Below are 12,572 nucleotides of genomic sequence, written 5' to 3' on the forward strand. Positions count from 1 at the left end.
TAGGTATTGCAGATGTTCATCTGTTTACCATCCCATCCCACACCATACCTTTATCCCTTACCAAGCACACAGACCCCCAAGCCATGCCCAGCCAAGGCCAAACACCCCCTCCGTCTGCTGTGCTAGGTGTGCATCACCTGCCTCCATAGGTACGCGTGTCTTTGCTATGATTGCATGTGCACCCAAGAAAAGTGGCAAGGGGCGGGATGGTTGCGATATATGTATGTTACATACATGCGTGTGATAGACAAATAGTATTTCAGCCAAACAGTAAATATGTGGTTGCTGAACCCATATTATTTTCTGGGACAGAGGAGTCGTATTTTGGGACTTCACTGCCAATATGGGATGCAAATGGTCCCAAACAGCCTCCCCCCAATTACTTGACCATGAAAGATGCTTCCGCTGAAGCACAGGTAGGTAACTGTAGTAGCTGAACTTAAACTGGTTCCTGAGCTCAGAGGGGTAAGTAAGTTCCTGTCACCCAAACAAGGAGTGAGAAAACAGTGCTGGAGGATGCGTGTGACAGGCCACAGAAGACAAGCAGGGACTGAGAAAGGAAGCCATAGATGGAATATAAATTTTCCACAGTTCAGCACATACTTAATAATGTCAGAATAGAATGGGGGCACAAACAGCTGATCTAGTAAGTGATGGGCTACATTAGGAAGTAATCACACAAATGAAAGTGCTAGAGATTTTCAGGGGCTCTGGGGACACCCTGCTTGGATTTGCTGCCTTTTAGTCACCAGCTAGAGTTTCAATAGTGACTGTGCTGCTGGACAAGGCACAAAGCACCCGCGCTGCACCCAGCAGAGAGTGGCTCTTTGCCTGGTAAACTCTGCAGGTTCTGAGAGGAAGAAACTGCATTTCCATCCCAAGGGGCCCTCCAGAACAGGGCCTCTTCATTTTGGCTCCCCCCTCCCATTAGGATTAGCTTTTCTTGGTGTAAACACGCCTGCTTTCTTCCACAGCTGGATCAGTCCAAGTATCTCCATCTCCACACTTCAGCATCTTCCTGCACTCCTTTTGTGTAAAACACTGCACATGTATACATAGACATGTATATACATATACATACACATATATATACACATAAGATGTATGTTTATGCATACATGCGCACGCACACGTGTATAAGCATATGCACATACATATACAAACACATATAAATACATACGTACATGCATCTGTGTCTATGCAAATACACATAAATGTACATATGTGCATACACCTATGTATACGCATGCACACAATGAGCACGTATTTACAAAACCATGGCCACGAACACCTCCCAGCCCCGTTATAAAGAGAAGGCTGCCGAGGCTTGGTATCACAGGGTGAATTTCAAACAGCATCGCTGCCTTTAAAGCCATCCGGAAAAGAGAGCCCATAAATGGGAGGATGAATGAGAAGATGTCAGGAGTGTTAGCACTTAATATTCCCGGAGCGAGGCTGTGTTATTTGTTGCTGCAGCAGAGCGCTCCTCCCAGCCCCCTCTGACAGACCCCAGTGTATGTGATTCCCATCCTCAGGAAAAACCGCCCACCTTGGCACACCCTGCACCCTCACCACACACACAAGAGCAAAGCCTTCCTCCACCCCGATGGAGAAGCAGATAATTACGGTGCAGCCCTTGGGAGGGTTGGCGGCCGCTGCTCGGGCCCATGTTTTATTGATGGGTGCGCTGTGATGAATCAGCCCCCGCGGAGCCCGTGCCTGGCTGCAGACAGGCACTGGCCACCGCACAGAATGACAACGAGCCCTGGCATCCCGATGGGAAGGTGGCGGAGCAGGGAGGTGCGGGGCTGGTGGCTGGGGATGCGATGTGTGAAGGTGTGAGCCATGTCCCTGCACTCACGGGACAGTGTTTCCTAGATGGTGAACAGCCAGTGTGGAGCCTTCCTGCTTGCTCCAGGCCCTGTTTCTCCCACCTGGGTCCTGCTTAGGGAGGGTAGGAGCGTAAGACTGAGGATGCTGAGGAGCTGGCTGCAAGAGCCTGCAGGTGGGCTGGATGGAGCCTCACCTGAAAGGAAGGCAGCTGCATCCTGCAGCCCATTCCCAGCCGCAGGAGCAAAGCACCATGGTCCTGTGTTGCCCCATCTCACCCAGCCCCATGTGTAATCTTGTCTTCTTTTCTCTCCCTTCTCGCACCCTGCAGGACCCGGCACAGGGAGAGTAGACAACGGCTCCATGAGTCTGGCCGTCCCACTGTGGCTGCTGGCAGCGTCCCTGCTCTGCCTACTCAGCAAATGTTAATACAAATCAGTATTAAAAATAATAATAATAATAATAATAATTAAAAAAACAAAACAACAACAACAACACGACAACAACAACAACACACAAAACAAAACAGGAGACAGAGCGAAGAGGGGAGAGAGGAAAAGGGGTGGGGGGGAGAGAGAGGACTGTTTCTTTCACAACTTTTGTGTGTTCAGGAGCGAAGAGGGGGGGAGAGGAAAAATCACAGCAAAGAAGACTCAGCAACATTTAACCCAAAACCTGACAAGCCGGCTGTCAAGTCACCAACCATCTAGGAGACAACACAAAGCGAGGCAGAGAGCAGAGCGCCAGCGAGGATCATGCCGCCGGAGGATGCTGCAATGTAAAACAATCCGATGACACCCACGAAGCCAGTCTAACAGAAGATCCCTTTTCTTTTCTCTCCTCCTCCCTCTTTCCCTTACCTTCCTTCCTTCCTCTTTTCTTTCTTCTGCAGAAAGAGGGCTATGCTTCGCTGTCTATAGCCACTTCACTTTTTAGATGCCCTGGGTCATTTTTGTGAGCTGATGCTCGACCAGTTCATACTTTTGAAAGCAAAGAAAAACAAGAAAAAGTTACAAAAAAAAAAAGCCACAAACCAGAGCAAATCTCCTGCAGCTCTCTGCACACTGGTGTCCTGTGAAAAACCCCTTCCTCTCCTCACTTCACCCTGCGCTCCTGTGCATCCAGCCCTTGCCAAACATCCTCTTTCCTGTCCTCTCCTTCATGCACCATCGCGCTTGCTGGCCTGAACTAAAGCTGTGTCAACTCCACTGAAAGCATACTTTTGTTTTAATCCTCTCCCTGCCTCAATTCAACCAAGTGTCTTTCTCTTTCTCCCTTGTATGCCTGCCTGTGTGCGTGTGTGCATGCGTGTACATGGTGCCTCTCGCTCCCTCTTTTCCCTCTTTCTCTCTTTCTCTTGCTCTCTCCAAGCATGCAAAAGGAACAGACCACGTGTACATATGCTCATCCTGCTGTAGATAATGTCCTGCCTTGTGAGTGTGAGACAGGATGCTGAGAGAAGGGCAGAGAAGAAGGGTGAGGAGAGAGGGGCAGCTCCAGCACAGGTTCCCATGTTGTGCCCTCTCCAGCATCCTCACTGGCTTTTTGATTCCTGGCCACCTTGCTTGCAAGAGTCCATCTGCACCCTTGCTCAGCCTTGTTTCCTCTCCCACCTGCTACCTGCCTGGCTCTCAGCCTTCAAGTACCAGCATAGCAACTACACACGAGTGCTTGCACACGTGCTTGGGATGTGCACACTTGTGCATTTGTCCACATAAGCAGAAGAAACCAGGACTGGCCTACAGCACAACAGAGTATAGAATACAGCCACCCAACCCTCCTGGGAAGGGGAGGCTAGGATGGTGGGATAGGAGTGATGAGACCTTGGAGCAGCCATTCCTTAGGTGTAGTGTGTGCATAGGAATGATGCCTCAGCGTGAAAACCAGAATCTGGTAATTCCTAACCATTTTGGTAGTCATGCAGAAATAGAGCCGATACCCTTTCTTTTGTTGTTGTTCTTACTGTCCTCCTGTTATAAAAGGGAATCTATGCTGTGTAAGGGTGAGTGTGTGTGTGTGCGTGTGTGTGCATTGTACACCACTACTCACTTTGCAGATTTCACGTCTGAAACAAATGGGGTCAGAAAATGTCCAGGACCCATGAATGTAAGAAGAAAAACAAATGTCAGGTCCCACATCCTGGGCTTATAAAGGAAGTGGTTAAAGTGATGCAGCAAAGAAGGAGGCAGCACAATTCCTCCTGGTCTTTCTCCTCTGAAGGGTGCTGGTCTTGCTGGGAGGTCTGTCTCTTGCCATCACCCTTCCCATAGCAGAATCAGATGCTTCAGTGGCTTCTCAGTGAGGAGAAGGAGAGGGAGAGAACAGGCTGTGAGAAACAGGGTTAAGATGCTGGGTGGTGCAGAGCAAGCAGCGGGAGTGGAGAAGCCAGCACCCATACACTCCAATGCATGTGTGTAAGAGTCCTGTGTTTCCTGGCCAGCCATGAGCCCAGCATGCACAGCAGCAGACGATAAAACATAGGGTTTATCAGGCAGCCACTTGGTTTTGGGGGGAAGGACGTGCAGGGAGGAACTTGAGTTAGCTCGTACAAACCCAGTGACCATCCCACTAGTGTTTTACAGGTGCTTGGCACTACTGAGCTTCCAAGCACCATCAGACTTGGTTCTCCCATGCTCCTGAAGGCTCTGGGTTTGCGGGAGGGGATGTCCACTGGGTATTTTCCTTCCTACCAGGAAGGAAAGCGGGAATTGCTGCCTGTGAGCCTGTCCCTACACCTTGCACTGCAGCACTGCCTCCTTTCTGCTGAGCTCAGCTGTTATGGGCTGCAGCAGGCGCACAATTAAGCAGGCAGTCAAGAGCTGCTCACAGGCAGCCAGAATGGGCGAGGAAGCTTTAAAGATTGATGCAAGACACTGGAGTTCGGGTGATGCAGATCTGCTGTGGGTTGATGGTGGTAAATTGTGTTCCCACCGCTCCTCCAGGCCCCAAAGCCATACCTGGGGGTGTTTGTGCCTTGGTGCAAGAGGGGAGAGCTGGACAACTGGTGCTTGAAATATGAAAACCCAGCGTATCCAGGGACAGCTCCCCCCTTGTGAGATAGGGCTGTCATTGATGGGACTTGTGCATCTCCTTTGGAGACTGGCATGCTGCAGACCAGGAAGCAATTGCCCTATATCCTTCAGGCTCCAGTCCTTGTGCCTGTTTCTCAAGAGGGTCATGGTATTCAGTGTCTTAGTACCAATTCCAGATTTCTTTCTGCAACAGGGCCTCTTATCCCCCTGGTACAGCCTTGAGCTGATGCTGGCTTCCACCATTTTCTTTAGGTTTGGGCTTCTCTTTGACGTCAGCCTGGTTGCTATTGTAGGGTCTGTCTGGTTTTGTTGCTGTGGCGTCCCTCCTAGGCAATGGGTTCATACACATCAGAGCCCTTTGGGGTGTCAGTGGTCACAGGTTCTGGCACCTCATTGTCTCACCTCTTTTCTGTCCTGAAGAAATTGGGAGGACATATTGTTTTAGAAATCAAAGATGCTTATGGTTAAAGGGAAAGGTATTGCTGAAAACAGGACACCCGTTTTGTTGAAGCCATCTGCTTATTAGCTAGAGGAAACAGCCACAACCCCAGTGGTGGGATTCGGTCTTGCCTGCAGGACCCGGCCACATCACTGTGAAACAGGGTTAAAGCCAGTTACTTGCAGACCTGTCTGAGAACATCCACCAATGCAAGTGTGCCTGTTATCTGCAGCAGTGCTGGGAGCCCCGCTCTTGGAGATGTCTGCTCCTATAACAGCTGGGGGAATAATGGGCAGGATGGAGCTTGATTTGCTCTGAGAAGCTAATCCTGCATCATGGGATGCTGTTAGCATCCCCCTGATCCTCCTGAACACAAGCAGGGATTGCTCAAAGCATCTCTCTAGAGGAGAGCCCAGATGAACATAGGGAACACAGGCAAGGTCAAACGCTTTTCCCTATTCCCTTTCTTTGACAGGGATGTTGCAAAGGTTCTTCTCATGTCTCAGGCCCTTTTCTCTGAAGCTGTTTCTCCTCCTCACCTCTATTCTACGTTCATGTTGCTATCTGTCTTCCCCATACCCTCCCCGAAAGCTGGCTCTTGCTTCCTGCTGCCTCTCAGCTGGTTAGGGACTGGGGGAGATGGGGGTTTGGAATGGGACACCAGTTCCTTGAGCTTGTAAGTGTAATTGTGTTTGATTGATGGAGATTTAACATTTAGTGTTATAAAAAGAAATGAACAAAATGGAAAAAAAATAATAATTGTATTTCTTCTACTGGTCTGTAAATATTACAAGAGTTACATGAGATGTCTGGTAATGTCCAAGCAGAGGAACAAAGACTTAGATTTAATATATGGCCCCATACTTGCTAGCAGATTTCTAACCCTTTTCAGATGGCCGAGAGGAGGGGTGAAGGCAAGTCCTTCTGAAAGGAGCTGGACAGGGGAAACGCAGCCACCCTGAGCCAGATGAGCTCCATGCATGACTGTAGCATGTTGCTTGGAGCGTGTGTCTGGTCACATGGAAATCGAAGCAGACGCCTGTCTCTGAATGACTGGGAAGGGCGACATGGGATGCTCCAGCCAGCACCTTTATCTATCTTGGCAGTTGTGTTTATTTCTGTTTGCTTGCAGCCCTGCAGCTTGCGGGTATGTTGCTCAGTGATGCGCTCCCCTGTTCCTCCTCCCCTCCTGCTTTCTTCACCAGTGAAGTTGTGTCGCCCCATGCTAGCACCAAGTGCATGTTAACGTGCCATTCATGAAGATTTCATTGGTGACATGCATCGTGTCGAGAGTTAAAGTCTTTGTCCGCGCACCTTTCTCACACCACTGACTGTTCACCGCTTGGGCAGATCGTGTACTGCTGCTTGCCCCACTTTTGGTCCAAGTATATCCAAGCCCCACCAGCTCTTCTTAGCTCCAGGTGCATCCAGGCCATGCCCTCAGGCCACCCCTCTGAGCAGTCACATTGTGAAAGCGCAAGCTCATAGCATGGACAAAGTCGCCATCAGAAGCCACATGGTCTCCAGGCTGAGTGGGAGCTGCACATTTGGAAGGAATATGAGGGATCATCAGCAGCAAGTCCTCATGAGTCAAAAGCATTGGGGAAGAGGATCTGGGAAGTCGGAGGAGCTACCTGAGAGTCCTTTGCAGCCCTGCCACCAGGAGGTGTTTCAGCTCAATCTTTGTGCAGTGCTTTACCACTTCTCCCTTCCTTGATGAGGGAATCTACAGGCACAGGGAAACAGCTCTTCTCCCCCCCCAACCCCTCTCACACCTCTGCTTCCTCTCCTCCACGCACACTGACCAGCAGCCCAAATCATCATGGTGCTTGATGTGATGTAGCAACTGACACCAAGGATGGCCGACCAAGACGACTACAGAGGAGATGCTCGGGGGTGACCAATCCTCTCTCTCAGTCTCTGCACAATCTTATTGCTTCTCTGCCTCTAGCAGGCAAAACTTAATTGAGTTATGGATGCTGGGAGCAAACCATCCCCTGGAAAGAACAGAGCCTCAGGCAGGGAAATGATGGAGAAACTGGATGGTAATTTCCAAGATGCACGTGGAAAAGGGTAGGAATAAGTGCTGTCCATCGTGCATGCACAGAACTCCCACGTTCACTAGCAAGGAGACCGTGGCCTCTCAGTGCTAGTCCTAGGGTGGCTTCATTTCCAATGGGATGCCCAGAAGACCTTTTATAACAGCGTGACTCCTGCTGACTAAGGGCTGTGTTACAGCATTAAAACCCTTTTCTCTTTTGCTTCCTGTAACTTGATAGAATGATGTTCAGGCAGCTCCTACAGCCTCCCTGAATTTTGCTTGCTTGTTGGCTCCCACTAGGGCAGTATGTCGTGTTTGCTTGTTGATTCACTCACCATAACAGGAAAGCAGAAGTCAGGTTGGTGAGGGTATGTTGGTATGGTCCTCTGTATCTCTGTGGCTCGGGGTGATGTGTGTGAGGAGACCAGTCAAGGCAAGGCTTGAGGAAGAGGAGCAGATCTAATTAGCGCAGACAGATGGCAAGCAAAGGGTCATTGTTGCAGGCTCAGGTTAGATGGTGCCACAGCTAACACAGCATGTAAGCCTTGTGCCCAGGAAGTGCAGGAAGATGGGGCAGTGCAGGACAGGAGGCCATGAGCACAGCATGGGTGGCAGGGCTGCATGCATAGCAGGCGCCCTTGGGGCAGAGATCACATTGAAGAAGGGCCATTCCCAGAGAGGTCAGGACCTCCCTTCCCTGCCTGTGCTCCTGATGCATCAGGCACACACCTCCTGGTCCCCTGGGATGTGCACATCACGCTGTGAGGAGCCTTAGTGATCAGTGCAGTGTAAGACTGAGGTGTCTCCAGCCATGCCCTGGGGATAGGTGTGTGGATGTTTCTGTCCATACCACATAGGACGGAGATGAGGACCAAGACCACCGAGGAGCCAACCAGTGAGGAGAGCACCTCCCAGGTGGGGTTGTCCTCCAAACTTACGATGTTTGCTCCCCATTTCAGCTGCACACAGGCACACACGCACACCCTCTACTGCACCCATGCTACGGGAGCCCTCACGGATACCATGCAGGCGCTCTCCATCCCTAGCCCTCCATCACACACGCACAGCCAGACACACACTCCTGCACTTGCTCCCATGGCTCTGCCTGCCCACACAGCTACATGGAGACCTCCTGAGGGAGCACAGGTGTGTGCCAGGAAAGGGAGGAGAGCAGGAACCTGCCTCCTTGGTGCCACCGTTGCCTCCCAAAGTCATTCAACTTTCCCAGCTGGAGCCAAGTTTCATTCTCTAGACCTTGGGAGCGAAGGCCAGTCCCTTCTTCTTGCTACACGGTGGGGTGGTTAGAACTCTCCTCATTAACAGTGTTATATACATATAAATATATATATATATCTATATCTTTATATATATTTTTCCCCAGCACTGTAGACATGAGCTGAACTTCTCTTTAACGAAACGAGAAAACGGCCCTTTTCTTTTTTGCCATTGGTTTGGTTTTTTTTTGTGGAAGAAAACTGGAAACAAGCGCAAGTGTGTGTGTAAAAGAACCAATCAGAGAAACAAAACCAACCCAACAAACGGAGGAACAAACCCCAGCGATGGGAAAAATCAAAGAAGTAAAGAAGCTTTTTATTTTGTTCTTTTCTCAATGTATTTCACTTCTGTTCTCTCGTTTCTGTTTCTTTACATGTATGAATGCTCTGCTCTTCTGTGATCTTAAAAAAAAAAGAACAAAAAAATACAAAAATTAAATAAACGTGAAAAGGACGTCCTGTTTCTTCATTTCTCCTCCCTTCCTTACACACCCTGCCTTGTCTCCTCTCTGCTTGTGCCTAGTGATGACTTCCCAGCCCACCTTTGGGACATGGGCCAGGCTGCCCCTTCCCTCACCTGCCTTGGAGGGGCAGGGTGATGCAGGGCTGCAAGCAGGGCAGGGAGAAGGGGTTTGGGTCTAGGGTCACCCCAAGGGGACTGGTCCCGTAGGGTGAAAGGAGCAGTCTGGCTGTACATAGGTGTGAATTGAGAGAGGAGGGATGCAACGGCTGTCCATAGCATGGGTGGAACTGCAGTGCCCAGCCCTGAAGCCTTTAGCTCTTGCAATTAGCCACTTGTTTTTAATTAAATAGCATAATTCTGAATGTGTGCAGGTACAGGTCGAGATCAGGGATGCAGGTCCATGAAGGGAAGAGCGAGGAGGAATATGAAAGGAGTTGTCTGAGGTTGTGCAGCACATGGGAGAAGAGCACCGAAAGACAGAGCATGACGGTGGTGATGGAGGAGGAGGCAAGTGGGGAAGGAGGCAGGAAATGCTGGCCAAGAAAACAGAGCAGGACACAGCACTGGAGAGGATTTATGTTGAGAGAAAAGGAAGACGGGGGAATGGAGAGCACCAAAAGCAGGGAACGAGGGCAGCCAAGGCAACAGAGAGAGGGGCAGGGATGTTTACCATGGGCACAAGCAGGCATGAAAAGAATAGGTTAGGAGAAAGAGAGCAGAAGGGAAGGATGCTGCTGAAGGGAAGGTTGTAGCAGAAGGGCAGGTTGGTCAAAGCCCTGGCCAGACTGGACGGGGTTTGGAGGAACCTGGACTAGTGGAAGGTGTCCCTGCCCATGGCAGGGGGTTGGAACTGGATCATCTTCGGGTTGTTTCCAACCCAAACCATTCTGTGATTCTATTCTGTGATTCTATTCTGATTCTGTGAAGGAGCAGCAGAGTAGCCAGGGCAAGTTTACAAGGAAACACAGCCAAAGAGGTGAAGAAACCAAGAAGCAGGATCTAAGGAGTCTGGTGAAAGGATAAAGCATCACCTGGGATATCTCCACATGGTCTGTATGAGGGACAGAGAGCCAAGGACATCAACAACCCTAACACTGAAGCAGCAGCAGGAGAGGCTGCACAGGGCCAGGCTGTGGAAGAGCCTGGCTGCAGCTCTGTGAGCAAGGTGGTCTCATCCTCACACACTGCTGGGGTGAAAAAAACAGGGCTTCTTATTGCTGGGTCTGCTCTGCCCAGCATCTGTGTGGTGGCTTCACTGCCTCTGTTTCTCCTTCCACCTTCTCTTCTACTGCCTGTTTACAGTTCGCTGGGGTGGAGACTTGAGACCTACATACAAAATAGAAGTGTATTCTATGAAAAAGTGCATTTAATTTGGTTTCTGGACATAGGACGACGAGAGCCTGCTTTTCAGTAGAGTACAGATTTGTTTCTTACATTGCATGAAATCAAATAAAGCCTGCTCTCAGAAGCCCAGCGCCACCAGCATGCTAAGCAGAGGTGCATCAGTAAGTTCTAGGCATAAGCAGGACTGCAAACATGAACATGGCTAGTACTTACCACACATCTGCTATTCGAGACTGAACCCTCTTCCATCACCACCATTCTCTTCCATGGTACCGGGAGAGCCAGGGGCTTATGGAGCAGGGGGACCACAGGCAGAGCTGGTGGGGCAGCCCCAGACTAGGGTGTCAATGTACTGTATGGGTATGAAGGTCAATACTAGGCCTTACTGGCCAGTTGCTGAGTGGAAACGAAACACACTTCTTGTGCTCTTCATGGATGTCACCAGCTTTACAGAGCTCCACCTCCGTTTCTGCTCTGAACACATGGAAAAGCTGCCTGTGCCTTTTCACCTCTACCACCTTAAAGCTGACGCTAAAAAAGACAACAAAACCCCTGGTGAACACAGCCTCTATTTCATTAACATTTGTGATGGTTATCATCTTTAATGGCACGTTTAACTAACACTAACTTATCCATGGGAAGAGAATTTGGCTGTTAACACTGGCATCTGCTTAACAAACCCAAGCTTTGTATTTCGTGAAGCCTGAGCATAACACCAATAGTATGACTTGCTAACAGCAGACTCATTAGCATTAATTGCTGCCTTTACTATGAATAACTTTATCTGTAGCAGGAGCTATTAGAGGTACCCCCTTGTCACTGGGAAAGGTACATAGGAAATCATTAGCAGTGATGCAGACCTACCGGTAAATGAGGAGCTAAATTCTTGGCACTTAGGATAAGTGGGAACTTCCAGAAGAGTATGAAAAGTGAGGAGGTGTTCCAGGGACTGTGTTCTTCATCTGTCCTCGCTGGCCAACTGTGCTCAAACACAGCTAAATTGCAATTGGAAATGAGTTTAAGGGTTATCGTGCTCAAAGGCCATAGGAAAATGTGTGACCATAAAATTGCCTTGCAGTTCAGCCAAGTCTGGCTGTTGCTGTCCAAAGCAGGCGCTGTCAGAACAGGCGAAGAGCTGGGTTTAGAGACATAAACTGCAATGGGTAGAATACCTGATCAGATTGTTGGCACTATTAAGGTTGACAGGATTCGTCCTGGAATCCCAAGGCAGTGTGTTTGTTTCAGAGACACTGTATTTGGATCCTTGGGATGTGAAATGAGGATTTTTTTGAATACCATTTCTCAAAATGTGGCACTTTGGGCTAGGTTATAAACCAATGCAAATGTCACAACTTACCACAAAATCCAGAGCCAAGCATCGCAGGAGCATGGAGGGGCATATTTGAATGGCATGGGTTACATAGGAGAGCTGGAAATTGCAATGAGCTGCTTCCAGGGAGATGCCTGTACCTAACACCTTGTTACTGGTCTGTTGTCTGTGTCACAAACTCTGTCCACACATGGCAGGTGTAATGTCCATGAAAACTTGGGATCACACTGGAGAATGTGAGCTTTACACAGATGATTAATGCTTCCATAGCATATGAAATAGATAGGAGAACATTTACTACTTCTCCTCAAAAGCGCTGCCTTTCCAGTTTAGCTTAAAATTGCTGCAGTGACCGGGAACCTACAGGAATGAACTTTTGAACCATTTTCTCAGAGAGGAAGATGCTAATTGAGATGCAGAATAGAGCACTCGGACATTCCAGTAACCTTGGTAATAAACCTGATTTTAGGTCCTTTAAAATATGACAGCCAAAATGCAAAACATTGAGCAGAAACAACACTACCCTGCCAGATGAGAGCTGCTCCAAAAAGGGCTGGATGGCAGCAAGGCGCCCTTTAGGTGTGGTTTGGAAATCACACCTCTGCATTGCCCGGCTGTTACCCCTTCCTTTGGTGCTATTTCTTTACCAGCTCTGTCTGGGACTTCAGGAGTGGTGACAGGCTGCAGTAGCAGCAATGGGAGAGTTTGTGGAAGTCATTGGTAGAAGTAGATGGTCCCACCTACTTCTGCCAGCCCAGCATGTGGATCTGGGTTTTCCATCTTTTGGAGCCCAGCTTCCAAGACTGTATCTTTAGCTTG

General features: G+C 49.3%; 1 protein-coding gene across 3 annotated transcripts in view; it reads left to right on the top strand.

The window, feature by feature from the left end:
- LSAMP (limbic system associated membrane protein) overlaps positions 1 to 2,839 on the top strand; it is a 425,251-nt gene extending 422,412 nt beyond the window's left edge. For all 3 annotated transcript variants that reach the window (XM_061357680.1, XM_061357678.1, XM_061357679.1), the window contains one exon: positions 2,162 to 2,839. In XM_061357680.1, coding sequence (XP_061213664.1) covers positions 2,162 to 2,259 — 98 coding nt within the window. In that variant the 3' untranslated portion in view covers positions 2,260 to 2,839. The remainder of the gene's footprint in view (positions 1 to 2,161) is intronic.
- The last annotated feature ends 9,733 nt before the right edge of the window (positions 2,840 to 12,572 follow it).

This window comes from Neopsephotus bourkii, unplaced genomic scaffold (genome assembly GCF_033783945.1).
Source record: "Neopsephotus bourkii isolate Nb327-2 ecotype Australia unplaced genomic scaffold, CSIRO-AGI_Nbou_v1 NB_911, whole genome shotgun sequence".
Lineage (NCBI taxonomy): Eukaryota > Metazoa > Chordata > Aves > Psittaciformes > Psittacidae > Neopsephotus > Neopsephotus bourkii.